This window comes from Pezoporus wallicus, unplaced genomic scaffold, assembly GCF_028554395.1.
Source record: "Pezoporus wallicus isolate ANWC-B61680 ecotype Strahan unplaced genomic scaffold, APGP_CSIRO_Pwel_v1 contig_6364, whole genome shotgun sequence".
In the NCBI taxonomy this organism is placed as follows: Eukaryota; Metazoa; Chordata; class Aves; order Psittaciformes; family Psittacidae; genus Pezoporus; species Pezoporus wallicus.
The window spans coordinates 361833-389121 of NW_026639198.1; the positions used below are offsets into that span (position 1 = coordinate 361833).

At 54.2% G+C, this 27289-nt stretch overlaps 4 protein-coding genes and 1 non-coding gene across 7 annotated transcripts in view; 2 read left to right on the forward strand and 3 right to left on the reverse strand.

Moving 5' to 3' along the window:
* The window catches only part of ATP6V0D1 (ATPase H+ transporting V0 subunit d1), a 36941-nt gene extending 28890 nt beyond the window's left edge, over positions 1 to 8051 (reverse strand). The window contains exon 1 of the mRNA XM_057413861.1: positions 7875 to 8051. Within this exon, the coding sequence (XP_057269844.1) occupies positions 7875 to 8004 (130 nt within the window). The 5' untranslated portion in view covers positions 8005 to 8051. The remainder of the gene's footprint in view (positions 1 to 7874) is intronic.
* A 1585-nt stretch (positions 8052 to 9636) lies between these two features.
* Positions 9637 to 10923, reverse strand: AGRP (agouti related neuropeptide). The gene is made up of 3 exons (XM_057413882.1): positions 10752 to 10923; positions 10419 to 10513; positions 9637 to 9904 (listed from the first exon to the last, which is right to left on the reverse strand). The coding sequence occupies exons 1-3, from the start codon at positions 10918 to 10920 to the stop codon at positions 9713 to 9715; spliced, it is 456 nt and encodes a 151-aa protein (XP_057269865.1). The 5' UTR covers positions 10921 to 10923; the 3' UTR covers positions 9637 to 9712.
* Positions 10924 to 13961: 3038 nt separating this feature from the next.
* LOC130601663 (SNF-related serine/threonine-protein kinase-like) lies at positions 13962 to 19139 on the forward strand. Of its 3 annotated transcripts, XM_057413880.1 has the most exons (6): positions 13962 to 13994; positions 14750 to 15365; positions 17017 to 17158; positions 17275 to 17487; positions 17580 to 17708; positions 18236 to 19137. In XM_057413880.1, exons 2-6 carry the CDS (start codon positions 14777 to 14779, stop codon positions 19080 to 19082), a joined length of 1920 nt encoding a protein of 639 aa, XP_057269863.1. In that variant the 5' UTR covers positions 13962 to 13994; positions 14750 to 14776; the 3' UTR covers positions 19083 to 19137. The 3 variants fall into 3 exon arrangements, with proteins under 3 accessions (XP_057269863.1, XP_057269864.1, XP_057269862.1); XM_057413881.1 differs by lacking the exon at positions 13962 to 13994 and having other exon boundaries at positions 14610 to 15230; positions 18236 to 19139; XM_057413879.1 differs by lacking the exon at positions 13962 to 13994 and having other exon boundaries at positions 14611 to 15365.
* A 1264-nt stretch (positions 19140 to 20403) lies between these two features.
* On the reverse strand, positions 20404 to 20476 carry TRNAK-UUU (transfer RNA lysine (anticodon UUU)). The gene has a single exon. It is a non-coding gene; the product is annotated as a tRNA-Lys (tRNA).
* A 1832-nt stretch (positions 20477 to 22308) lies between these two features.
* Positions 22309 to 26618, forward strand: SETD6 (SET domain containing 6, protein lysine methyltransferase). Its single transcript, XM_057413878.1, has 7 exons — positions 22309 to 22444; positions 22529 to 22673; positions 23516 to 23710; positions 23881 to 24004; positions 24316 to 24496; positions 24716 to 24858; positions 25804 to 26618. The coding sequence occupies exons 1-7, from the start codon at positions 22312 to 22314 to the stop codon at positions 26113 to 26115; spliced, it is 1233 nt and encodes a 410-aa protein (XP_057269861.1). The 5' UTR covers positions 22309 to 22311; the 3' UTR covers positions 26116 to 26618.
* Positions 26619 to 27289: the final 671 nt, after the last annotated feature.

Below are 27289 nucleotides of genomic sequence, written 5' to 3' on the forward strand. Positions count from 1 at the left end.
GCCATGTTTATATAACACTTGGAAAGCCAGACACAAACTGAAGTCTTCTGAAGTCTCTTAGCATCCAAGCAGACAGAACAGAATAGATTTTCCAAAAATCTGACCGGATTTATAAACCCTGACTCAATGCATCCCATGGTGTACAACTGACTTAAGTGAGCCTGTCCTCCTCAAGCCCATCACTGAGCCTCAGCCAAGAGGGTTTGGGAGGTTTTAATAGGGCTATTCACATGTCAGGCTTCACAGTTAAGAACAAACTAATCCCACGGTCTCACAAATCCCCTGCCAGAAGAGCTGTCCCAGTAGCACAGTGACTAATAAGTAGACCCACTGCTGAGCAAGCCCCAAGCTCAAGTTCCTATTTTCTAACACAAGTTCAGACTGAGCTGGAGTTGGCCTCTAGCAGCAACTGCAACACCTCGGCAGCAGCAGCTGCCAGGGATCCCACACGCTGCATGTCGACAAGATGCTGACTGGAAGTCTTCTGCCTGCTGAAAAGAAGAGAGACCTGCACCTAGAGCCCAGAGAGACCTGGACCTAGAGCCCAGGAGCTGATGGGCTCCTCCAGATGCTGGGTAGCATCAGCGCACAGCCTCAATGCAGCAACTGCTTCTGAGAGGTATGTTTGCTTGTTTCGGCATTTTTCCAAGCAGTTCACAGACTTTAAGAAACAGATTTGAGGCAGCATTTGGCATGGGAGTGTCTGAATTACCACAACACTTTTGTTCTCTCTCCTCCCCCGCAAAAGCTAGTAAATTATGGCCAGGTCATAGTTCCCAGAAAGCTGCCTTATGCAAGAACACAACAGCCTGTCAGAACAACAGCCTGTTTCTGCTGAGTATTCAAGTAGGGAAGTGACTGAAATTACCATGACATGTACTTACAGCCACCTCCTTTCAAATCTCTGATAAGGCCCTCTGGTTTCGATGCAGCAGACTATATGTGAGGCACAAGCACAAACGAACTTTAATTCAACCACACCTTGACGTTTCATATGACATTTTCATGAGACTTCAGATCCACAGTAATACTACTATGCTCTCCTGCAGGTCTGCTTTATCATAACAAGGAATTAACCCATTATTCAGTCTTTCAGACATCTGTCAGTCAAAGCCTATTCTCTAAGCCCTACTCACAGCGACCCAAGGCCCTAGCAACTCAAACTTCTACCCTTCCTTCTTCAGTATCCTCCCGTAACCGCATTGCAGAGCTCTGAATCAAGTTAAGGGCTTGAGCACTTCCAGGCAAGGACCGATCTGTCTTCTCACACACAGGCATGGGATCAGCTTGGAAGCTGCAAAAGCTTAACTGATGTTTTCACACAATTATCTGCTCTGACCCTGACATCTCATTCCAAAGCACCCTGAGCCATCGCTGCATATATTAAAATTACAATCTTTTTTGCTATATCCCAGGCTGGAGGCAGTAAAGCAGCTGAGGGATCACACAGCAGTCTGCAGTTCAGCTCTGTCACCCACATCTCCCTTCAGAAGACTGCAGTCATTACCATTTGGCTTACTGCTTTTCATTAGATCTGTTTAAAGCCACCTCAGACACTCCTGGAACTGATTCTATGAAATCTCACCCAAGAAGCATCCAGAGACCCTTCATTCCCCAGAGAATTTAAGACCTTTTCTGTGGTTGCACACCACAGTACAGGCGTACCAATTTTCTTCTGCTGTCAGGCAGCAATTCCTCTAGGACAGAGGAGGAGCAATTCCTCCAGATCAGAGGAGGAGCAATTCCTCCAGGCCAGAGCTAAACACAGAGAAGCATCATCTTTGCCCCTTTCCACCCACCAGCATCTTGCCTCTCATTCTTCACTTCTCTGAGACATCCTCACCACCAAATAGCAGCCCATGTTTCTAGTCCAGCCCTTCCTGGGGTTGAAGTTGCCCCCATCAGAGTCTCAAACCCAGCACATCCAGATTTTGTTTCCTCAGGAGCCCCTCAACCAGGTAGCCCTCTCCTGATCCTTTCAAAAGGTGAGGAACACCTCCTAACCTACCTGTGTCTCCAAGAAACTTCACCTCTATGTACCCTTTTCTTCTCCCCTCTAAAAACAGACTGCACTAAGTCACAGCTGTAACCTCTGAGGTCCAGTACACCAAGAGGACATCAGCCCAGCACCTAGTGCAGTGGTTTAAATGAGAGGCAGCAAATCATCCAGAAGCTAAGGGAAACAGGACAGAAAACATTCTCACACTGCAGGAGCTGACAGCAAAGGAAAAACAAGAAGATGAAAGTACCAACAGGCTGCCAGGAAATCCAGACACCACCATCTTCTAAGGAGGGGCAGGACATAAACAAGGACTGAAGCTGCACTAGTACTGAGAAGCTGACCTCAGCTGCTGCATGCAAGTTTAGCTAGAAGAAGCCATGAAGTGTGTCTCTGCCCAGTAAAGGAGGCCAGAACAAACAGCAAAGAGCCTCTGCTGAACCCTGCAGGAAGCCAGAGACCACAGTGTTTGCTTGCCACCATGATTTAGCAGGCTATGGAAGTGCCATCTTTCCCCCAGTAAAGAATGTTTTCCTTGAGTTTGTTTTAACAGGACAGCTGATTAACCAGCCACAGCCAGCAGTTACACTGGAGGATGCAGGACAAAGCATTGAGATTAGAAGGACAAGCCTTTCAGCTACTGCTCTCTCTCCGTACATGCAGCCAGCATTCACAAGACAGGAACAGTCTAAGCCCTCCTCAGGTGTCATCATTCCCATATGCTTGGCCTCATCCTGCAGATGAAAGCTCCTGGGGACAGGGACAATCCTCCAACACAGTCCCAGCAGGCAAAGGTCATCTTTCAACAAAGGGGTCTTAGATGTCAGGAGACAGAAAACATTGTTATCATGGTTTCGAAAGGTACCTAACCACATTACAGCCTGGTTTCTACACCCACCGAGTTCCAGATTCAGACTGAACCATTCACAGAGTTCAAGATGGATCTAAGCATGGCCACCCTTCAGGACTATCAAGTGCCCACTCCTTAGTTGCTTGTACAGCAGAGGAGCTACATGGGAAAGGACCTACCCTCTTCTTCCCACACCCAGGAGAACACCATGAGCTCCACCATGGATTGAGGTGTCAAAAGCAGGCTTGCAGGCAGTGTGTACCTCTGGTAACAATGCAACTTCTCTATACAAGAGGACACACTGCCCATGTGGTTAAGCCAAAATTGAAGCCCAGCTCCAAACTTTCTGGGCTTGAACTCCAGGACCACAGCAATATAATGGAAGAGAGAAGGGTAGCACAGCCTCTCCTGCTCTCAGTGAAAGGAGATGTGGTGAACATTCAGCACATAACACCATAAAGCAAAGGCAGCCTCCAGGGGAGAAGAAAGATCCTTGGGACTATGAAAACAAAAGCACATACTGCACTCAGCAGAAGCCTGGTGCACAGAAGAAACACTCCAAACATCCATTTCTTGCCTCCAAGAGGCCACAGCTCTGCTCAGGCAGGCCTCTGCTCTGGCGTGTCTACTGCTCTGTAGTTAGACAACAAGAAGACAGACAGATTTCACTTCACAGCGGCTCAATCACATGCTCAATACATTTCCAATTATTTCATCTCCTTTGCCTGGAGAAAGAGGAAGAGGAGAGAGTGGAGGAAAAGCAGATGTCATTACACTGAAGAGGCATTTAAGACAGCAAGCTTTTAGTAATGTACTCCTCAGCTGACTGAAAGCAGCACTCCCGTTCTGGGCAGGGAGGGCTACAGACAGCAACCCCGGAAACGCTTCCATGACTCAAAATCAACCAACCCATCCAGTCTTGGTTTATTCCACACCATCCAGCCCTGTATCAAGAGCATAGCACTCCCTATGTGTTCCTGCAGACGCATTTGACACCAAACAGGGCTCCAGTGTGAGGACACCATTCAGGCAGACCACCATGCCCTCCAGCTGGTGTGAAGCGAGGCAGTCCAGTGCTTCAAGCTCTTCAATTTCACTGCTGATTAGCAAGCATCCTACAAATGGAGGCCTGTAGACCAAACTGAGGTGAGAGGACCACAGTCTTGGAAATCCTTTCTATCTAAAAGAATCACATGTATTTTCTTCTCCTAGCCAGCCTTTGCCTCCCAAATACATCTTTGGGGCTCAGATGGTTGCTGTGCTCTTCACAGACGTGACACAACACCACTACTTTCGGGTTATGCAAACTGAAAACCCAAGAGCTTTCACAGGAAAAAGTGCAGGCTGAGATGCACAAGCAGAACATGAGAGAGCCTTGAGGGGCACAAGATTCATTCTACACACACCTTAAGCTGAAGACACAAAAGAAGCCATCCCACCATTGTTTCCATAAGGTGCACATGACCCCAGCTGGGCCAACTGCACCTACGGAAGCACTAGCACCCACATAGGTGCTGGTGGAGGAAACACACAGCCTGTGGAAAGCCTTTCCCAACAAAGGCCTACACTAATAAGCTTCAGCCAGCTTTTCAGCTGGCCATTTCATGACCTCATTACCTAAGTAGAATGTGATATGTCCTGCTGCTGGATTTCACTGTATCAATCACATCTGTAACACTAGATGGTCAAAAAGAAATGTTTCCTATACTAACAGTGTGGAAGGAAGAAGAACATTAGCAATAGCAGGCTCATGAATGCTGACTTGAAGGAAAAGAAATTCCTGTTTCTAAAGATGCTTCTGTGCACTTCAGGCTCCATATACTTCTTGGAGTATGGAGCACTGCAGACCAACAGTAAAGCCTGGAAATAACCTACATTCTAGTCCCAGACTGAACTCTGCTGCTTAAAAGCAGCACTGCTGTCCAAATGCATCAACAGCTTTTTAATCTCCAGAGATGATACCAGCTCTCTAACAGGCCACCACAGCTTTTAGAAGGTGGAGACAGCTCACCATCTGTTTGACAGCAGAAATATGAGTGACTCGTAAGTTTGGCTACCCAAGACAGAGTCCACTCAAGCACAAATCCATGCTCACAGCATCGAGGCAAAAGAAAGCAGCTCCCAGTCCTTCACTGACACCTTGTGTCAGAAGCAGGAATTGGCTGCCACAGAGAGGACCAGGCAGATTCTAAAATCCAGCACAGGTGTGTGGCACACAAGGATTTCTGGCAGAGAAACAATCACAAAATTTGGAGCTAAAAGAAGGGATTAAATATATTATTGGTGAGGGTTTCAACAGAGAACTTAAGCCAAAACAGCTCTTACTCCCTCCCCTCAATCCTCCTTATGTTTTCCTGCCCCTTCTGTAGCCAGCTCAGGAGCCTGCCTGACCACCTGTTTGGCTCTATTTCCAGCTCATTAAGAAGCCAGAGCTTGAACTGGGTTTCTCTGTGATCAGATAAGCAGAGGATCACACAGAAAATCATTACCTCCTTCCAGCAGCACTAAGCTGTAAGCCCAAGTCCTGAAGCAGAGAAGTCAATTCCTTTTTGCTTTCAGAACGATACAAGCACACAAGAGGAAGCAGCATTTCAGACCTGGAAGCAATACCTCCTAGCAGCAGCAACCAGACGGATACCAGATTCCCAGGGCCAGCCCCCAGACAGCCTTGGTTCTTCAGGACCAAGGTGATAATTTGCTCCAGAACTGAACTAACTGCAGAGCCAGATTCAGGCAAGAGGAGCAGTGAAGACAAAAAAGAATAGCAGAAAGTTTATTTTATGCCAGAGTAATTATTTTGGCTGGTAATAAGCTAGCTACTGCCTGGATTTAGTGCAGACAAGCATCTGGGAGAGAAAGTGTTAGAAGTCTGCAAAGCACAGAAAACAGATACTGAAATAGGAAAATGGGAACTAAAGGGACAGAAGAAAGAAATGGTCTGGCCACAGACATAGTAAGTGATCAACAGCAATGTTGCTTTGAAGGAAAATCCTTCTATATGAGCACAATGTAGAGTGTCTTGTAGAGGGACTTTGTCACTTCTGGTATCTCCAGGGGCACAGAAAGCCAAGTGGAAGAGGAATGAGGCTGGCAGTGAACTTAGAACAGCATTCAGGCTCTGAATGAAGGGTGACAAGGAGCATAGCAGCAGCCACCATCAGGGAGCTGTCAGGACAGGGCAGTAACAATACCAAGACAAATGTATGAGTGGGGATGGCACAAGTTACTCCTGGAGAGATTCTGACTGGACACAAAAGGAAAACTTTTCCCAATGAGAACAGCCAGCCATTGGAATAACCTCTGCAGAGAATTTTGGACTCCCCAACACTAAACACTTCAGACTGGGCTGAACAGGATGCTTAGACATGCAGTCCAGCTCATGCTTTGCCTAGAAAGGTTGGACCAGATGATCCTTGAGGTCCCTTTCAACCTAGGATTCTGTGACTGATATGGGAACTTCGAAATGATCACTCCAAATGGAGAAAACAGGACTCCAAGTGAAAGCAAAATTTACACAATCTCATTCAGAAGGCAAGGAAAGGAGGGGGAAAATAAAATTATACACTTAAGGAGAAGCTGTAAGGTACAGAAAGACTCCACAGAAGAAGTTACCCGCAGGGAAGGTGATAAAGTGATAATTTAGGGCATGCTGAGACTGGCGACTAGCAGGAGAGCAGAAATGCCTCCCACCACTCTCTTCCAAACCCTGAGCTCCATAGCAAGAATGACAGAGACTGCTGCAAGCAAAGAGCTGCAAAAAAGTCTACCTGAAAAGGGGCTTCTGTCCTAAGTAAAACCACCCTGGATATGTTTTAAGGTAGAGACTGAGGCACACCACAGCATTCTGTTTCCATTCTGTTATTTAACAGTTGAGCAAGTAGCTCCAAGTAACTTGCATCCAGGATTCTGCTGGTAAAGGATCCCTCTAGAGAGTTAATATAAATTTCACTCACTCAGCAATGGTTAAGATCAGGCTGATCTTAACCACTATTTTCAGAAGAAAGAATGATCCAATAATTATAGCCCTATTGACCAAAACAACCAACATCTCTGGATACATGCTTCTCTCTGTTTCAAGAGAGACCTGGTTTTGATCTTCATGATTTGCGACCCAGGTTCTGGGCACCCATGAGGGAAAACTCTCAAGCAGGTCACTGATACAGAGGAATAGATCAGCACTGGCTAATTAAGACAAACTGAACAGATGAAAAGCATCACTAAGCAAAACCTTCACAGCTCTCTACGTTTATACACACTGATCTAAAATAAAAAACGATGGCTGGAAGTCAGATTTAGCCTTGAAAGAGAACTCAAAATTACAGGTAAAGTGTAATTCACCAGTGAATTTACAAAGGTCTGCACTAGAGTTTTTCCACTAGCAACCCTTCAGTAACAACATGTACTTTCCTAAGGGATCCAATCTCCTTAAACTGATCACGGGTATCAGGGATTAAGTTATAATACCCCATTAATCTTGCTTCTGGCCTTAAAAAGCCTTCCTGCTCTGCCTGCCACTTAGGAAGTGAAAGCCCAAAACAAGACTCCTCAGCAAAGCCTGACAAACTAACCAGGTTCCCAACAACCGCAGGAAACACACCACAGCTAGACAGCCTCCTCAAGAAAGCACTGGGAGCTTGAGCTTCCTTAAACTGCCAGCTTTCATCAGCTGCTACAATCGCAAGGCCACAAAATTGAGTCAGCTGAGCTCAGAGGAAGCAGCCGCGGTGGGGGGACACCCCTAGCGTGAGGTATCATGCCCACGGAAGGGTGGGTAGGAACTAGATGATCAAACCAAAACCATTCTATGATTCTATGGCGCCAAATGCCTGCTCAGCCAGAGTGAAGAGGGAAAAAAAAAACTCAAAAAGGCCTATATGGACTCTTTTCCTCACTGCCACACAACACCCCGCCTCCCCACGGTTCCACCACCCCTCCGTTAAGCTTTCCCCTCAGCCCGACAGCCATTCTCCTCAGTATGAAGGCGGAGGGTGTCCCCCACCCACCTCAGACACACCCCCAACTCACCCTCCAGGCTCTCACACTGCACCAAGTTCACGTAGTCGCCTTGCCGGAGCACTCCCGCCTTAAAACCGCGCACCAAGCCTTCCAAGTAGCCGTTATCCACGTTAAAATACAGCTCCGGGAAAGACGACATGGCGACGGGCGAAGAGGCGGCAGGACTATGGCGGCGGATTACATGACGTACGTGCGTGCGTGCGTGCGTGCGTGCGTGCGTGCGTGCGTGCGTGCGTGCGTGCGTGCGTGCGTGCGTGCGTGCGTGCGTGCGTGCGTGCGTGCCCCTGCGTCCTTCCGTTGAGGCAGTGCAGGGCGAGAAGCGGTGGTGGGGGTTGTGGGGGCAATGGCGTGGGGTGGGAGCTCCGGGGTCGGTAGTGCTGACGGCCCCAACACAGCCTTGCTTTTCAAGCCCTGTTCCTGGAGGTTATAAGCCACCACTGAGACCGAATTAAACAAGTATTTCACTGTATATAGACATAGTAATGGGCAAAACTTCCAAAACTCTCCAGGTAAAGCAGGCATGAAACAAGAGGACCAGCTGCTTTATTTTAAATCGGTGTGGGCCTTCCTTGCGTTGATAGTTAATGGTTCCAAGAAAAAAACGGCTATAAGGAGCCTCTTAGGGTTGTAAATTAACCCAAATGAGAATACATAGTTAATTAACAAGGCTAAACAAGCATTTCAGTGTCCTTAAGTACTGGGTTTACATAAAAGGGTAAAATGAGTGGGGGTATTTCTCCCCAGATGACCCCCAGAGACACGTGGGGGAGATGCAGAACGATACGCAGTGAGTAATGAGAGATGTGGGCACCCTGCTCTGGTGAGTCCCCGCTTGGAGCACTGTGTGCACTTCTGGTGTCCTCAACACAAGAAGGACCTGGAGCTGCCAGAACAAACCCAGAGGAGTCCACCAAGATGCTGCGAGGGCTAAAGAACCTCTGCTTGGAGACAGGCTGGGAGAGATGGGCTTGTTCAGGCTGGAAAGACAAGGCTCGTTATGGGAGACCTTAGAGCAGCTCCAGTGCCTAAAGGGGCTACAGGAAACCTGGAGGGGGGCTTTGGACAAGGGCCTCTAGGGACAGGACAATGGGGAATGGCTTTAACCTGACAGAGGGGAGACTGAGATGAGCTCTTAGGCAGAAGTTCTTCCCTGTGAGGGTGGTGAGGCCCTGGCACAGGTTGCCCAGAGAAGCTGTGGCTGCCCCATCCCTGGCAGTGTTCAAGGCCAGGTTGGGCAGGGCTTGGAGCAACCTGGTCTAGTGGAAGGTTTCCCTGCTTGTGGCAGGGGGCTGGAAGTGGATGAGCTTTAAGGTCTCTTTGAATGCAAATTACATGATTCTATGCATATAATAATGATATATAAGCTGTAAAATGTCTCTTCTCAGTGTGCATGATAGGCAGAACAATCCCCTATGCACCTGGTACCACAGTAATGTTGGCTTTCTAACTTGTCATTCTGGTTACAAAGTTTATTTCCTGGATTTTGGTGGCACCACAAGCACTACTGACAGGACAAGAACACAAGTGAAGCTCCCAGTGCAGCCGGAATGTCACTTCCTGGGGCACCCCTCCTGAAAGACTAGGAAAAGCCCTGCAGGGGCTCTGGAAAGAAAGTCAGTCTCATTTTGCTTGACATGGAGGTGCTTGACATTGTCTGTGTGGACATGATGCCCACCTGGGCAGAGGTACTCTTGCTTTGCTGCTCCCCCTCTTCCCTGAGACTCCCAAGCAGATACATTGAACCATTCCCACTCAGCAATAGCTTTTGCTAACAGGTGGTTTATTAGACCTGCAAAGCAGGATGTGCCACACATGGGCAAGGAGCAGTCAGTCCCACAGCACAAGCACTAGTTCTTGCCACAGGGGAAGCTGGTGCTGATTTTCCTGCAGTAGCAGAAGGCATTGAAGAAGCGGCAGTAGCAGGTGGCACAGGGGTCACAGCAAGGGACCTGGTGGCCCAGGCACGACTCCAGGAGGCGGACACAGCGGCGGGGGGAGCGCTCCTCACGGCCGGCACCTTCTACTTCTGTGGAGGATGCCTGGTGGAGGGAGGAGGAAAAGAGTTGGTGTTAGACCACTGTGTGGGAAAGAGACAAGAGTGGTTGCTGAAACCTGCTGCTGCCAGCAGCCCAGTTCTGTCATGCTCAGCTCTGGACTGGGTCTGTTGGAAATCATGACTGAGCCCTGGGGGCTCTCATGCCTCATCCATCATGTCTCAAGGCCTCTATGAACACATTTAACTTGAAGTGCAGCCTCAACTTTAATGAAGGTGGCACCAAGCAGAAGCACCAGGGTCTGAGCCAGGCACTGCCTGGTTTCCTCCTGCTCTGCAGAATGTGCACATGAGGTTAATTAAACAGACTGCAGGGGCACAGGTTTGGACTACCCTCCTTTCTATGCCGGAGCCCCTTGCAGCTCTGGGCAGCCCTAACTGCTCTCCAGCAGGCAATGAACAGATATGCCCTTCCCAGGCAACACCACGCTGGCCCCAGGGGCACTGAGAAGGCTGTCCTGCTTCTTGAGGTACCTGTAAGAAAGCTCAAGGAGCATTACCTGTGGTTCTAGGATGCTGTCTCTCTGCATGAGGTTACCATTGGCTTCTTGGACCTCCAGGGTCACCTGCTCGAGCCCCAGCCTAGGGAGAGCTCCTGCAAGATACAAAGGCTTGACAGCAAGGGGGTGAGAGCCACTGTAATATAGTGGAGGCTATATAACTGCTGTCACCAGTCAGTGACAGAAAAAGCTGTGCTGCTTTATGGGGCTCCCCTGCAGCACCTGGCCATGGATGGCGGGTCCTCACTTCAGTTTCGGGGCCCCAGCCATGCCAGCAAGCAGATTGTGGAGGAGGGGGGGGGAACTGGGAGAGTAGGGCACCAGAGGACTCACCCGCCGGCTCCACAGACACCTCCTTGACTCTCCGCAGCAGGCTGGAGGAGCGGGTTCTGTCTGTGCCCTCCAGCCCTCCACTCGCCTTCTCTGGCAGCCCACAGCCCAGGTTGGCACTGAGGACAACCCCCTGCAGCAGCCCGCAGCACAGCAGCAACACGTTCAGCATGGTCCTGGGGGGCAACCTGCACACAGATAGGTCCTGGCCAGAGTCAGCCCACCTGCAGGCAGCCCGGCCTGGCCCCCACTGCCACCCTTCTACCATCACCCCCCCAAGCAGGCCCTGCCAACACCCACCACACCACTTGCTCTTGTGGACTGGAGAGTGTTTCCTGAGCCACCACATACCCTGTGGGATCAGTGAGGCCTGGCACAGGTTGCCCAGAGAAGCTGTGGCTGCCCCATCCCTGGCAGTGTTCAAGGCCAGCTTGAACAGGGCTTGGAGCAACCTGCTCTAGTGGAAGGTATCCCTGCCCATGGCAGGGGTTTAGAACTGGGTGAGCTTTAAACTCCCTTTCAACCCAAACCCTATGATTCCACAGTTCTTTTACAGCAGTGCAGGGTCTCCCTGGCCCAGAATGCTGAGGAGCCTTCATCATCCTACAGCAGCCACAAGCCATTGCAGTGCTGTGCTTTTACTGCCTGCATGTGTATGGGATGTGGCCAAAACATCTGACACTCATTCAAGTGTTTGGATACAAAACTCTCTCTGCCTGGGACATGGACACCATCTCCAGATGTACCCTCCTTTGGACCACCCCAGGGTTTGCTTCCCCTTCCCTGCCCATGGGCCTGGATGGGGACTACCATGGAACCCAGCACCTCTTGTTTTGGCAGCACTGGGGCTCCAGCTTTGGCTCCAGCAGCCCAGAGCTGTACCAGCCACTCCTTGCCTCCCCATCCCGACAAAACCACCCAGCCCTTTGCCAGCAGAGACCCGCAGCTGTGGGTATTGCATCCCACATGCCCCCAGCCCATCCCAGCCCCTTCCCATGGTAAGCACTGACCTCTCCAAGCAAAGAGGCTTGCTGCTCGCTGCTTCTCCAAGCTTGCTGGGGGTGCTGCTGCCGCTCTCTGCCTCGATGTCATCCTCCCCATATGCTTACTGGAGTTTATATCAGCTTCTTAATTAATTAAGTGCTGCAGCCACATGACTCTGCTAACCACCAGGTAGGTGGGCTTCTCTGAAACCCGGCTTTGTACGGACACTGTGGCAGCCATGGGGCGATGTGCGGGGGGGGGGGAGGGAAGGAGAGAGGACTCTGTCCCTGCACCCCGCATGGCTGCAGGGAGGAACAGATCCCCATTGTCCCCAGAATGTCAGGTTTCTGGGCATGATCCCCACTATCCTTTGAACCAAATTCCCTTTCCAGCCATGCTAGCACTGAGGCTGCAGCCTGAGGACATCTGGTTCCTGGTTACACACTTTACATGCCTACATGCTCCTCTCTTCTGGTTTTCAAAGGGAATGGCGCCCACAGCTCCTGATAGGCACCTGCCATGGTCCAGGGCCTCCATAAGTCCTCCAGCTCCTGACCACTGCAAATTCCTCAAGTTCCCACCTGTGCTAACTGCATCTGTCATTCAGGCATTCTTTGGAAAAGCCGCAGCTCCCCACAGCCAGGTGCTCTCAGAGGAGCCCCACTAGGCATCCTGAGCTTGACTTCATGGGAAGAAATGAAGGAACCAGCCACTCAGGTCTCCCCAGCCCTAACACTGTCTTTTACAGCCACCGTATGTGGCCTCTTGAGCTTCCCAGTGCAGAGACCTTCAAGGGCCACTCCAAACCCCAAAGCAAGCTGCAGCCTCAGTCACGAACAGGCACTGGTGGAGCTGGCATCTCTGCAGCCTCTCACTGGCCAGCGCTGTTGGGGGACATGCATCCCAGTGCACCTCATGTCTGTTCTCCCTTTTTCAACTGAAGGCTGCAGACCTGTGTTGGCACATGTACAACAGGCAACTGTGCAGAAGGATGTAGACCTGCAGCGCGGGTGCAGCACCCAGCACCCTGTCAGGAGAAGGACTTGGCCCCAACACCCACAGGCCCTTCGCTAGTGGAGGGCAACCAGGAGTGGAGGTGGTGAGAGCCTCCACAGTCTCCTCGTGCACTGACAGCAGCAACTCTGAGAGCAGTCTGCTGGAAATCCCAGTGCCAGAAGCCAGGAAGGAATCACTTTTCCCTTTGAACCCCAGATGCTGAGGACCCTGCAGGGTCATGGCAGGGATAAGACATAAGAGGGGTTGAGAGGGCTGTGACAAGGGAGGCTGATGGCCCAGGATCTGCTCCCAGGCCCTGCTCCCAGGCCCTGCATGATCAAGGACATCCCAGCACATCTCCAGTGGAGCATGACCCCGTGCTCCTGGCTGCAGCCTGCATGCTTTAGATGAAGACTCATCTTGGCTTAGAGGCAGGTTTGGCAGCTCCCCCTCTTCCCAATCCCATTCCTAAAGTCCCGATGGGTGCTGAGCACCTCATCCACCCCAATTCCTATGCTGGGAGCTGCTGGCAGCTTGTTCCCTGCCCCTAGCTCCTCCATCCCCAGCCCTGGGTGTTCGGTCCTGGTCTGAGTTGCACCCTGCTGACGCTAGCCCCGCAGCCCAGCTCATTAATGCCTGTTTGCATCCTGCGGGATCGCAGGCACGAGCGGGACTTCTGGGAAAGCATTAGCCATAGCGGGGGCGGCTCGCTAAGAGCTTCTTAATCTGCAGGAGCAACATCTGCTTTGTGAGCATCTCCGCGGCCATTAACGAGCTAAATGAGGCGGATGGGCCGCTTCCAAGAAACAGGGCTCACGTCTGTGCCCCCGGGCCCCGAGCGAGGGTGGGAGTGGGCGATGTTGGAGACCGGTGAAATGGCAGCAATGCCCATGAGCAGGCAGGAGAGCAGCAGGGAGGGAGCTCATGCACATCAGGACCCTCGGGACACAGCCCCGAGCGGGGGCTCTGCCTCTCTTCCTGGAAGCGGCCGGGTGGCTCATTTAGCTCGTTACCAGCCCTCGTTAACGCTAATGCCAGCCCCTAACGGACACTGAGTAGTCGGGCTCAGGTCCCGTCCCCCCCCACACTGCCAGGGGCAGCACTGCCCGCTTCCTTCTGGGAGGTGCGATGAGCGTTACCCCGGCCTCAGCCCCGGCGGATGGGGCCCTTTAAGCCGCGAGCCCGGAGCCGCCCTGACGTCAGCGGGCGGTGCGCCCGGGCAGCCGCAGCCCCGGTAGCTCTGGTAGCCCCAGCTCCGCAGCCCCGGTGAGCTCGGGGGAACCGGGCGCTGCGGGACACGGGGAGGGCATGGGGTGGGTGTTGGGGTGCCCGGGGCCATGGGGTGGTGGGGGCTGAAGGTGGGGCACCGGAGTGCACAGGGTGCTGGGTGAAGGTATCGGGGTGCCCAGAGCGCTGGAGATCTGGAGGTAGGGTATTGGGGTGCCCAGCGTCCTGGGGTCTGGAGGCGGGAGAACGGGGGTGATGAAGGTGCTGGAGACCTGGAGGTGAGAGTATGGGGGTGCTCGAGATGCTGGGGAGTGGAGGTGAGGGTATTGGGTTGCCCGGAGTGCTGGGATCATGGGGACCTGGAGGTCGGTTATGCCCAAAATGATGGGGGTGGATCGGAAGTGGGGTATTGGGGTGTCCAAGGTGCTGGTGACTCGGAGGTGGGGTATTGGGGTGGTGCCCAGGGTTCTGGGGACCTGGAGGTGGGGGTACCCGAATGCCCTGTGGTGCTGGGGAAGGGAGGTGGGGGTGTGGAGGTGTCCAGGGTGCTGCGAATCTGGACATGGGGTATTGGGGTACCCAGGGTGCTGAGGAGTATAGGTGGGAGTAGTGGGATGCCCAGGGTGCTGGAGGTGGGGGTGCAGATGGATGGCCAAGTCCCAGGATGCTGGGGTGTTACGGATGCCCGTGGTTCTGGGGCTCTGATGTCCAGGGGATCCTGACCTGGTGCTGGGGGTGTTCAGGGATGCCCCATCCCTCATCCTACATGGCTCAGCAATTCCCCCATGGTACAGTGCCCGCTGCTGTCCCTGTGTGCTGCCATGGCCGGGGTGCAGGGCTGCGGCGAGGGGCAGATCGCGGGGCTGTATGACCTGGGGCGCACGCTTGGCACGGGCCATTTCGCGGTGGTGAAGCTGGCACGGCACGTCTTTACCGGGCAGCGTGTGGCCGTCAAGGTGATCGACAAGAGCAAGCTGGTTGGGGGCGCTGCGGGGCAGCTCCTGCAGGAGGTGCGCTGCATGAAGCTGGTGCAGCACCCCAACGTGGTGCGCCTCTACGAGGTCATCGACACGCATGCCAAGCTGTACCTCATCCTGGAGCTGGGTGACGGTGGGGACATGTTCGATCACATCATGCGGCACGAGGGTGGGCTGGCCGAGGCGCGAGCCAAGCACTACTTCGCCCAGATTGTCCACGCCATCTCCTACTGCCACAAGCTCCACGTGGTGCACCGCGACCTCAAGCCCGAGAACGTGGTCTTCTTCCAGGAGCAAGGTGTGGTCAAGCTCACTGACTTCGGCTTCAGCAACTGCTTCCAGCCCGGCAAGATGCTCACCACGAGCTGTGGCTCGCTGGCTTACTCAGCGCCCGAGATCCTGCTTGGGGATGAGTACGATGCCCCAGCTGTCGGTAAGGGTGGTGGGGCTCAGAACCGTGGCTGGTGCGCACCATGGGGACCTGCTTCCCTCATGTCCCTTGCCAGGAGTGTGATCCTGCTGGTGAGCTACCACCTCAGTTTTGGTTCCCTGTGCTGGGAGCACCTCTGCCCTGGTGGCACTGCTGTCCTTGCAGGGACCGAGCCTGTCTGTCCCTTGGGTGCTCTGCTCTGCCTATACCTGCACCAAGATCCCATAGAGCCATGCATCCTGCCAGGGAGGGGATGAAGTCGGAGCAGGCTGGTGTGGGCTGTGGTTTGAGGGCGTGAGGCCGGAAGGAAACCCGCTCGGGATGCTGCTCTTGGGGCTCCTCCACCCAGAAAGTTTCCTTTGCTCCATTCCCGCCCTGAAAATCACTTCCTTCCCATGGCTCCCAGTGCTCTTCCGCCCTGGCCAGAGTGCAGAAGGGTTTGGGAGACCATCCTCTTCCCAAGCAGAGGGCACCAAGAGGATTTGCTGGGGCAGAGAGGGGATGTGGGAGGGAAGCGGAACCCCAGCCAACTCTGCTGGAATTTGGGACAGGATTTAGTAAAACAAAATGTGAGCCCTTAAAAGGAAAAAGCCCCGCGTCAGCTCAGGGAAGGGCAGCTCCTGAGCTGAGAATAGGGAGAGCATGTAGCCTCTCATAGCAGCCTTCCAGTATCGAAGGGGGCCTATAGGGATGGTGGGGAGGGACTCTTAATTAGGGACTGTAGTGATAGGACAAGGGGTAATGGATTAAAACTTACAACAGGGGAAGTTTAGATTGGATATAAGGAGGAAATTCTTTACTGTTAGGGTGGTGAGGCACTGGAATGGGTTGCCCAGGGATGTTGTGAATGCTCCATCCCTGGCAGCGTTCAAGGCCAGGTTGGACGAGGCCTTGGGTGAGATGGCTTAGTGTGAAGTGTCCCTGCCCGTGGCAGGGGGGTTGGAACTAGATGATCTTAAGGTCCTTTCCAACCTTGGCTATTCTATGATTCTATGATTCTATGATTCTATGTGGAGACAGTAGGAAAGGCAGCTGGTGGCTCTGCCAAGGGATATGAAGGGTGAAAACTATCACAGATGAGAACATTTCAAATGCAGGCACTTGACTTAAGAAGCTGAAGGTATTAATGGAGAGCCGTGGGGTGTGCTCAGCATGACAAAAATGTACATTTGCAGACAGTTTGTGCAGTGCTCAGGAGCTGGTGAAGATGTTGCTGGCTCAGTCCCTGTGCCCATGATCCCACTCAGCCTGGTTCCATCACAGCTGCGGGCAGCTGCGGGTGTCCCCTCTGGCACAACCCAGTGCTGGGATGGCTGTGGTGGGGTCTGTTTAGGAGCCAGGAAGATGAGTAATATCATGAAATGGTGCTGTGGGTGGGTTACTGGGTGGGAGAGAGCTCAGGGTTGTCCCCACCTAGAAAAGGGGACAAGGTCTCAACTGCTTGAGACCTCAACTGTGGGGATAGGGAAAGTCCTTCCCTGCTCCAGTGGGGCGGCAGTCGCCCATCTGTGGGGCAGGATGTGGGAGCCATTGCCCCCAAGGAGCATCCCCGTGAGCACTGGCTCAGCACTGGGGGCTGGTGGATAGTGCCCGGAGTTGGGGCTCTCTGCTGGGCCATGGGGGGTGCAATCTGAACTGCTGCTGCTTCTTGCAGACATCTGGAGCCTGGGGGTCATCCTCTACATGCTGGTCTGCGGCCACCCCCCCTTCCAGGAGGCCAACGACAGCGAGACCCTCACCATGATCATGGACTGCCGATACACTGTGCCTGCGCACGTCTCGGCTCAGTGTGCTGAGTGAGAACCATCCCGTGCCCCCCAAACCCCGACTCACTGCCCCGGGCAGCTGGGGTGGGAGAAGGGTGGTAGAGCTGACAGGATCAGGGTTCACGTCACCCCTTTCCCCCGTCCAGCCTCATCTCCAGGATGCTGCAGCGGGACCCTAAGTGCCGAGCCTCGCTGGAGCAGATCGAGGGCCACGCGTGGCTGCAGGGGGTGGACCCGTCCCCCGCCAGCCGCTGCCTGCTGCCCCTCACCTCGCACAAGCGTGTGTCACAGGAGGAGCACGAAATCATCCTCCGGGCCATGATGTGTGGGAACATTGCGGATAGGGACGCCATCCAGGAGTGCGTGACAGAACGGATGCTGTGGTGGGAGCCCTCGGGAAGGGCTCTGGGGTCCTTCTGAGTGCTGATGCAGGTCCCTTGGTCCCATGCAGGGCGCTGGAAGCCAACCGCTACAACCACATCACGGCCACCTATTTCCTGCTGGCGGAGAGGATCCTGCGGGAGAAGCAGAGCCGCAGTCTCAGCCTCGTCTACAACCTGGCAAGGGAGGTGCAGAGCAGGTGAGTCCTGCTGCTGCCCCCTGTCCCCCCACACTGCCCTGGGTCCCCAGTGCAGGGCCCCAGGCAGTCTCACATCCCCATCTTCAATGCAGCCCTTGTGATGCCCAGGTGGGTACCAGCAAACTGGGGCTGTTCAGCCTGGAGAAGAGAAGCTGCGTGGAGACCTCAAAGCAGCCTTCCAGTATCTGAAGGGGGCCTACAAGGATGCTGGGAACTGTTCGTCAGGGACTGGAGTGATAGGACAAGGGGGAATGGGTTCAAACTTAAACAGGGAAATTCAGGTTAGATATAAGGAAGAAGTTCTTCCCTGTGAGGGTGCTGAGGCCCTGGCACAGGTTGTGCAGAGAAGCTGTGGCTGCCCCATCCCTGGCAGTGTTCAAGGCCAGCTTGGACAGGGCTTGGAGCAACCTGCTCTAGTGGAAGGTGTCCCTGGCAGTGGCAGGGGGTTGGAACTGGATGGACTTTAAGGTCCCTTCCAACACAAATCTGTCTGTGATTCTGTGATTTCCATCCCTCCTCTTACTCAGGGGCAACTTACCAGGCACGTTCAGCCCCATGGGCAGCGCCAGCAGCCTCCTGCCTTTCACGGAGGTGCCGGGTGGCCTCACAACTGTCTCCCACCTGCCACCCCTGCCCACTGGAGCCGACATTGGCAGCCGGCAGCCCCCCAGGACCCTGCTGAAGATCCCAGCCGTTGGCACCACCATCACCAAGAGCACCCCTGCCCTGCAGCAGATCTGTGAGGAGGAAGAGGAGGAGGATGAGGAGGATGAGGGGAGGCCTAGTGCCATGGAGAGGAAGAGCAGTTCACTGAACCAGGAACAGATGCGAGCCTTCCTGTGCACTCACCACCCATCTAGCTGTGGGGAGCTGTGGGGCCCTGGGGCCGAGCTGGGGGGCCGGGGCTGGGCTGGGAAGGCAGTGAGGGGGGTTTGGGATCCCCCAGCACTGTGGGGAGATGGAGCAGAGCCCCCCAAGAGGGAGGAGGATGCAGACCCTGGGAGTTCCTCTGTAGAGCCCCCCTGGGAAAGGGGAGCCACTGGATCACCCCAGAGCAGCTCTGCTGAGGTGCCCCAGGGGCTGGGGGCAGAAGTGACCCACACTGCCCTGTCGAGCCCCACGGACAAGTCCGGAGGGCAGGAGGCACCCACCAGCCTGGCTGGGAGGTCGGTGGAGAGCTCAGGGCTGGGGAGCATCGAGGGAGGTGTGGAGAACGTGATCAAGCTGGACCCTGGCAAGAGCAAAGGGGGCAGCCTGCGGGACAGGCTCCTGCAGTTCCCGCTCTGTGAGAAGGCTTTGGCCTTCAAACTCCAGCCGGGCTCCAGAGAGAGCCTCCTCTCGCTGGGGCAGTTCAACTGCTGCCACGTCATTTAGACCCTGCCTGAGGGCTCAGGAGGGGACCCTCCCCCCCCTTGCCTGTCCTCTGCCCGTGACCCACAGCCCCGGGGCTGCTGGAGGGCTCGCAGCCCTTGCTCTGTCACCGACAGTGGCCACCTGATTAAGCACCCACCTGGGGCACCCAGGAGGGGACTGCCCGTGGGGAGGGTGAGGTGGGCTGGGGTCCCACACCACAAGCCCCGGGGCAGCTCCATGGCCCTGCCACTGCTGGGTGGGCCACACTGGTTTTTTTATCTCCTAGAAATAACTTTTTTAAATAGTCTATTTTAGTGTAACTACATAGAGGTTGCTATATTCCCCCTGCCCCACAGCAGGGCTGTGCTGCCTGTAGCAGCCGTAGGGCTGCTGCTTCGCTATCTGTACCCCCTCCTGCTGTCCCTCCAGACAGGGCCAGGCACGGCTCTGCCCGTGGCACAGCCTGACCCGGTGCCTTCCCCTGCAAAAAATAGGCTTCTATTTATTATCTCTTTGTTTTCTTGCTGGCAAGAACTGAATGACGACTGTGGCGCGGGCTGGAGCTGGACAGCACGCGCGTGCGGAAGGGAGGGGAGCCACTGGAAGCAAAGTCCATCGGGACAATAAATAAGCTGGTGGGTTGATGCAGGTGCCACGTCTCATTGCCAAAACACCATCATCCACCAGGACAGCTGCCCAGGAGCTGAGATGGGCAGCGAGGGGCTGGTTTCACAGTATCCCAGACTGGTCTGGGTTGGAAGGGACCTTAAAGCTCATCTGGTTCCAACCCCCTGCCACAGACAGGGACACCTTCCACTAGACCAGGTTGCTCCAAGCCCCATCCAACCTGGCCTTGAACTGCCAGGGATGGGGCAGCTATTACTTGGGGGCAGCATGCACTGGCCTTCCCTGCCCAGAGCCACCTGGCACAGAGGGGAATAAAGACAGGGATGGAAAACACCCAAAGTCCAAGGAGAAGGAGGCTCAAGGTTCAACTGTGCCCAATAGCTCTCCACTCCCTAACCTGGGGGAGGGACACACACACGACACAAGACACCTCCATGCCCCCAGTTTCCAACTGTCTTCTTTCCCTCCAGCTTCACTGTGTCTCTCCCTCTTCCATCTATCCTACTTCCTGGTCTCCCTCCATGCATACCCCCAAAACACCACCCTTACCTGGGACATCATGCAACTTGCTGCAGTACTGGGTGGCTGGAACAGCAGTGGTGCTGTGTAGGAGATGGCATGGAGCTGGCCGTGGAGAGATGATGGAAAAGAAGCAGGGGAAACTTATGCTTTTGCCCACGGGTTCCCCAACTTTGCTCCTAAAGGATAAAGCCTTCGCCTGAACAGGGGCTTGAACCCTGGACCCTCAGATTAAAAGTCTGATGCTCTCCCAGCTGAGCTATCCAGGCTCACAATTAGGGTTTTGGGGGGATGCTCAGGACAGGCGGTGAGGACCCCACTTCACTGTGGCAGTGGAGGGACAATGTGGGGACTTGCTTTGGCCTCTTCCACCCCAACAAAGCCACCAGAGCGGAGGGCATCCTCCCGCGATGAGGAGCATCGCCAGGACCAGGACCAGGACCTCTACCCTGCCCTGGCAGGCACAAACACCGGGTTTGCCCTGCTGGGGACAGCCAGAAGCCAGAGTCACAAAGGAGAAGGGGGAGGAGAGCGACGAGGATCTGCACACGGGCCGCGCTCCCACGGGACCGACCCCCGATGCGCCCGGGCAGCGCTGGTGCCGCAGGGATGCGCTGGCAGCAGCGAGAGGGAGCTGGGAGCGGCTGAGAAGCCCCGCCGGCTCCGGGGGGATCCGGCCGCAGAAGAGCAGCGGCCGCGGGGGCGCGCCGGGGCCGGGGCTGCACCGCGCTCAGTGCCTTGCGCTGGGGCTGCGGCTACCGCGGCTCGAGCCCGAGTCCCAGCAGCAGCTTCGCCAACAGCCAGGCCTTGGTTTGCTCTTCTCCTTCTCCAGCCCTGCAGGACGGGGCCCCTCTCTGCTCCAAGGGAATCCACCGGGCCAGGCTGGGGAAGATTCAAACCGAACCCAAATGCTCATGATGATGCAGAGGGTTGACCAATGTACAGGGGGGTTGTACAAGGGGGTTAGAGGAATTCTTTTGCTTAAATAAAAGTATTGTCTGTACCTATCATGCCTAGTAAGCAGAACAAAGGCACTAACTATTGATAAGGAAAAGCAGACACCTGGTTCTATTGACAAGGAAAAGCAGACGCCTGATTCTACTGATAAGGGGCAGAAGCAGATGGTTTATGGCTGGGACACCGACCAAACTCTAAGGCCATACGTGAAGACTAAAAGGTGAAAAGTTCAAGAAGAGGAAGACTCATTTACTTCATCTTGAAGACCCCTACCTACAGGAGGGAGACTCAGTTACTTCATCTTCAAACCGCTGCCCATGACCAGAGGGGGCACTGGGCAGGCGCAAAGGACCTTCTAACTCATTATAATACGAAACGGAGATAGGACATGAATATGTATAGGCGTATTGTGTAACCTCATGCATATATATAAATTTAGAGGATAAATGTAGAGGGACTCAACACTGAGGCACGCATGACTTTGAGGAATTATCCCCGTGCGTCTCAGCGCTGAATAAAAGCATACCTAGTTTGCAACTTTAGCGAGTTGTGGAGCCTATCTGCGTACAATGACGTGGGGCAGGGTGCCAGGGACAGCGGTTTCACTGAAGAGGGGCATCGTCAGGGACCTCTTTGCACTAAGTGGCTTTGTTAAAAGCACCAGTGAAGGCAGACGCCTGTCTTGTGGTGCTGGCTCAGGGGATGGACGGAAAGAAGCCCCAGATGGGAGATCAGAGCTTGGTTTATTATCTGGATTAACTAATCAGTGCCCACTGCTTTTATCTCATGTGTTGTGGTGTGACCCCACCAGAGGCACCCGGACCAGGATCGGGACACCCCGGAGACCCCAGTGTGGGTGCAGAGACACCCCACAGAGACACAGTGGGTGCCCCCCTGGTGCTGAGAGCCCCAGACCACCCCCACAGGGCCTCATAGGAGCACCTCGCCACCGTGCGCGCCTGGGTATGACCCTCCGCGGCCGCCGTCGGAGAGGAGGGGGCCTCCCGCACACCCGGAAGTGCCAGTCCGGGACCACGTGGGGCAGAACCACGTGCCAGCCCACCATGGCGTCGGCGCCCAAGAGGCCCAAGGTACCGGGGGGTGGGGGGGGGGGACGACACCCACGGGCGGACGTGGGGCCGGGCCGATGGCTCCGCCTCACCGCGCTGTTCCCATTGCAGGCGGCTGCCGGCAGCAGCGCCCGAGGGAACGGCGCCGCCGATCCCCTCTGCGGCTTCCTGGCGTGGTGCGGCCGGGCCGGGGTGCAGCTGAGCCCCAAGGTGAGGAGGCGGCGTGGGCCCCGGACGGCCGGGTTTCCCCGCGTCCGCGCGGGCAGCCCGGTCACGGCTCCCGTCTCGCCGCAGGTCCGGTTGAGCAGGGAGGGCGCTGTGGCGGGGTACGGCATGGTGGCTGCCGCGGAGCTGGAGCCGGGAGAGGTCCTGTGCACTGTGCCGCGCTCCGCGCTGCTGTCCCAGCACACCAGCTCCATCCAGGCGCTCTTGCGGGAAGGTGAGCGCTCCCCCCGGCCTGAGCTGCCTCGGTCTTCCCGTTTAAAGGAAGAAAATAGGCTTGCACCTATTTCACGTGGGATGCTGGAACAGAGAGGAAACGGGGTGGTTGGGCATTGTATCACCGCTGTTAAGATGCTTTTGTTGAGGGCCTGGACAGACTGCTAGGAGAAAGAACACTTCCTTCCTTGCTGAAGAGGGGCAAGGGGGGTGATGGTGGGGTCACAGGGCCAGGAGCAGCTCTCCCACCCAAAGCTCCAGAGCAGCAATTTCTGGTTCTGCTTCAGCCAAACCTAAGACAAACCAGAGCAGAACTCCCCAGCCCAGGCTGACAGCCAGGCCGGTGGGATCAGGCTTTGGTTCTAGGTCAACTTATATTCGTCTATGGTTTCTTAGGCCAGGAGTCCCTCCAGAGCCAGTCCGGTTGGGTGCCGCTGCTGCTAGCCCTCCTACACGAGTACACAGACAGCAACTCCCACTGGCGGCCTTACTTCTCCCTCTGGCAGGACTTCAGGAGCCTGGATCACCCCATGTTCTGGTAAGGCGAAACCTCACAGGGTTGTGGACAGCTCCCACAGGCAGCTGAATGTAGGCCACAGTCCAGAGGTTGCTGAGGATGGACATGGGCTGGTTGGGTGACCCCAATCCACTGTGCTAGCCCCCTCTCAACAGCAGTAGGAGCCCGAGAGACCCTTTAGGCACTGCTGGGGGTTGGAGAAACCTGCAGGCATAACCGAAAGACAGGAACCTAGAGAACACCAGGAAGCTCAGATGGTGAAATAAGTTTACAGACCCTTCCCTTGGGGCAGGTGGAGATAAACCCACTGTGTTTCTTGGCAACAGGCCTGAAGACGAGCGAAGAAGGCTCCTGCAGGGCACAGGCATCCCAGAAGCTGTGGAGAAGGACCTGGCCAACATCCACCTAGAGTACAGCTCCATCATCGTGCCTTTCATGGAGTCCCATCCCAACGTATTTGACCCCAAGCTGCACACACTGGAGCTGTACAAGCAGCTGGTAGCATTTGTTATGGCCTACAGGTGAGAAGTGAGGGCTTTGCTCCCACAGGGAGCAAGGACTACAGGTAGGATGACAGGAAAGACTGCAGACTGCATTACTTTCTTGTGCAACAGCAACCTTAAGTGTAAGGCGGAGCTTTCCCTGTGCTGCAAGGCATGTAACTGGCTTATCTTCATCTCCCTTCTCTTAGCTTTCAGGAACCTTTGGAAGAGGAAGATGAAGATGAGAAGGGACCCAATCCCCCAGTGATGGTGCCTGTAGCAGATATTCTGAATCACGTGGCCAACCATAACGCCAACCTGGAATACTCCCCTGTGAGTGCAAAGCTGCTACATCAGGCAGCATTGTGGTCTGGTTCCTCTTTGCCGTGAAGCCTTGGGAGGCTGGGTCTGTGAACCCAGGGCCAGAGCACTCTAATGTAAAGCTGTTTTGCTCCACATCCTCCCCTGCACTGGCACAGGCCCCATCCCTGGCAGTGTTCAAGGCCAGGTTAGATGGGGCTTGGAGCAACCTGGTCTAGTGGAAGGTGTCCCTGCCCACGGCAGGGCATTGGAACTGGGTGAGCTTTAAGCCTCCTTCCAACCCAAACGAGTCTGGGATTCCATGATTTTCTCTCTGCCTGCAGCAATGTTTACGCATGGTTACAACACAACCCATCAGCAAAGGGCAGGAGATCTTCAACACATACGGGCAGATGGCCAACTGGCAGCTTCTCCACATGTATGGGTTCGCAGAGCCATACCCTAGCAACACCAACGACACAGCCGACATCCAGATGGTGACGGTGCGCACAGCAGCACTGCGGCGTGAGTGGCACTGTGGGCAAGGAAGGGGCAGGGATCCCCTTAAGTAGTGATGTGATGAAACGGGGATCAAGGAGGACATGAAAAATAAGCCTGTTCCACAACATCACAGGTGCTGGGGCCATGCCTGGGTTTTCTGCCTCCTTGTTCCCTTTCTCCGTTTGCCACTTCCCCTCCACCACAACCCAGGCTGGGTTTGCATCTCCGCTGTCTTCCAAGCAGGTGCCAGAAGTGAAGTGCAGCAGCGGCTGGTCTTAGAGCAGTGGGACTTCTTGTGCCAGCTGGAGATGGTGGGGGAGGAAGGCGCCTTTGTGCTTGGCTGGGATGAGGTGCTGACAGAGGAAGAGCTGTCTGTGACCCTGAAGGTAAGTGGTGGAAGAGCTGCTTGAGGAATAGCAGAGATTACGCAAGGGGAGCAGCGTGGTGAAGGGGGAACAGTGTGGCGAAGGGGGAGCAGTGTGTAGGGCCAGTGTGGTACTAATGCTCCTGTGGGAAGTGTGGTAGGGAGCATGGCTGCCCAGCTCCCAGGCTTCAGGCACTGTTGCTGGCCACTTTCCTTTCCTGACTCATGGCTTACACACCAGCCCTGAATGGCTTCATGGCTGCTGCTGCTCTAGAGCACTGCTGCACCTCTCTAGAATCAGAATACCAGGTGGGAAGGGACCTCACGGCTCCTCTGGTCCAACCTTTCTGGGTAAACCTGACCTAAACTAGGTGCCCCAGCACCCTGTTCAGCTGAATCTTAACAGTCTTCAGCATTGGGAAGTCGCCACTTTCCTGGGCAGGTTATTCCAGTGGCTGGTTGTTCTTAGCGTGAAACATTTTCCTCCTGTGTCCAGTCAGAATATCCCCAGGAGTAACTTGTGCCCATTACCCCTTTTCTATTCCATGGGACTTCTTGTAAAAAGGGAGTCTCCCTCTTTGCAAACACTCTGTAAATACTAAGGCACTGGGGATAACCCCTGAGCCTTCCCTGCTCAAGGCTGAGCAGACCCAGCACTCTTGGCCTTTCCTTGCACAGCTTCCTAGTCTTTGGATCATTGTTGTGGCCCTTTTCTGGTCCCTCTCCAGCTTGCGTAGGTAGCAGCAAAGATCATTACCACTGCTGCCAATACCCAGATTTGCTGTTTGGATGTTCTAACCTACAGGTTACTTGTGATTTAGATACCTGAGTCAGTTTTACTCTCTCACCTTCAGTGCAGCTGAGGAATAATTCACCTGCCCCACGTGGCTCTAAACCCACAGCTCTGCAGAGAAGGCTGATGTACCCACACTCCTGGTGACCTATCTCTTTGCCTGGGCCATCACAGGTGCTGTGCATGTCGGAAGAAGAATTCAAGGAGTATAAGGAACAAGACAGCGGGGAAGATGACAGTGAGGAAGACGAAAACTTGACCCTTTCAAATGAGGCTCTCTCCAGACTTAAACCCCCTTGCAAGCAGCTCCTTTATGACAGTGTGCTGCTCACTCTGGAGTCCTACAGGTCAGACTTGAAAGCAGAGCAGGACTTGCTACATAACAAGGAAGCTTATGAGAAACTGAGTCAAAGGGAGCAGCAAGCTTTGCACGTGCGCTATGGACAGAAAAGGATCTTGCATCAGCTGCTGGAGCTGGTACACTAGAAACCTCACTGTCCCTGGAAATGAACTGCCTGGAGCTGTGTATAGGAAGAGAAGGTTGGCCTTCAGCTATCTCTTCTACAACAGCAAAAACAGATAGCAGGATTGAATACAGGCCCACTTATACTGCATCTTGCATGTGGCTTTTTAGCTACCTCTACCTAAACCATCTTCCACAACACAGAGTGATTTTGGGTGGCCCTACCTTATCATGAGAGCTCTGGAGCACAATTACCACCTTCTAGAGGACTTCAGAAAGCCCAGACCTCCTACTGGCTGACTTTAGGAAGGCAAACATACACTATCAGAACAGCAGGTGGGTTCTCTCATGTAGCATCACAAATTTAAGGCAAGAACTGCTTCTTGGCCAGATGGAGAGGGCAGAAATCTATCTGATAGGCCTTACACCTTACTGTTCAGAGTAAACATCTGGGAGGTGGAGATGCTGACAACACTGTGAACTCTTCACCTATACTTGGCTAATATTAAGCATTTTAAAAAGTACACACCCATTCATCTGGTTTTCACATAGGCTCAATAGAGCAGGTATCCCCTTTTACCTTTCTGAAAGGCATTTCTGTATGGGCCTGGGACAGCTCTGAAGGAACACTGACACAGTTGTGCAGACCCTCCAGTTGACAGAGCTCTCCCCTGAACTCAGGCACTGCTCTGCATCATGTTAAGCTATATTAATATCTTTCCCTCAGCAGTTTTTGTATGACAGATCACTGTAGGTTTGCAGGCCAAGTAATAAAGATGCTGTTTCTTACCCAGTCAACACAGTCTACTTCAACAGAATGCACAGCCTCATCCAAGGGGGGGGGGGGGGGGGGTGGGAGTCTTTGCTGCTGCTGCAGTTAGAAGTATTTCAAACAAGCAAAACCCAGACTGTACTCATGTAGATCAAGGTCAGCTACAGCCCTACCTGCACTGCTAGGGTAGCTTTGTTCAGTTCCCCTTATAGAGTGGTGCAATGCAGTGTCTGGTTGGAGTCCAGCCTGCTGCCTTGGTGCTTCTCTCCCTACAGCAGACTGATTTTCACACTAGGCATATGTGGTAGTTCAAAAGGTCAGTTTTAATTTCTTAAACATTAATTCTACCCAGGGCCTCTGCTGTTAGGGACACCAGTAATGCTTGGGGAGTTGACACTAGCATGATTTACACTGACAGTACCAGC

What these genes read in the sequence shown, in the direction of transcription:
- AGRP (XM_057413882.1), bottom strand. Translation starts at nt 10,920, where the DNA reads ATGCTGAACGTGTTGCTGCTGTGCTGCGGGCTGCTGCAGGGGGTTGTC. An exon ending in GGTGTCTGTGGAGCCGGCGG is followed by an intron (nt 10,514 to 10,751) that starts GTGAGTCCTCTG and finishes TGTATCTTGCAG; the next exon opens with GAGCTCTCCCTAGGCTGGGG. An exon ending in ACAGCATCCTAGAACCACAG is followed by an intron (nt 9,905 to 10,418) that starts GTAATGCTCCTT and finishes TCCCTCCACCAG; the next exon opens with GCATCCTCCACAGAAGTAGA.
- LOC130601663 (XM_057413879.1), top strand. Translation starts at nt 14,741, where the DNA reads ATGGTACAGTGCCCGCTGCTGTCCCTGTGTGCTGCCATGGCCGGGGTG. An exon ending in GTCTCGGCTCAGTGTGCTGA is followed by an intron (nt 17,159 to 17,274) that starts GTGAGAACCATC and finishes TCCCCCGTCCAG; the next exon opens with CCTCATCTCCAGGATGCTGC. An exon ending in GCAAGGGAGGTGCAGAGCAG is followed by an intron (nt 17,709 to 18,235) that starts GTGAGTCCTGCT and finishes CCTCTTACTCAG; the next exon opens with GGGCAACTTACCAGGCACGT.
- SETD6 (XM_057413878.1), top strand. Translation starts at nt 22,312, where the DNA reads ATGGCTCCGCCTCACCGCGCTGTTCCCATTGCAGGCGGCTGCCGGCAG. An exon ending in CCAGGCGCTCTTGCGGGAAG is followed by an intron (nt 22,674 to 23,515) that starts GTGAGCGCTCCC and finishes TCTTGGCAACAG; the next exon opens with GCCTGAAGACGAGCGAAGAA. An exon ending in AGCTGTCTGTGACCCTGAAG is followed by an intron (nt 24,859 to 25,803) that starts GTAAGTGGTGGA and finishes GGGCCATCACAG; the next exon opens with GTGCTGTGCATGTCGGAAGA.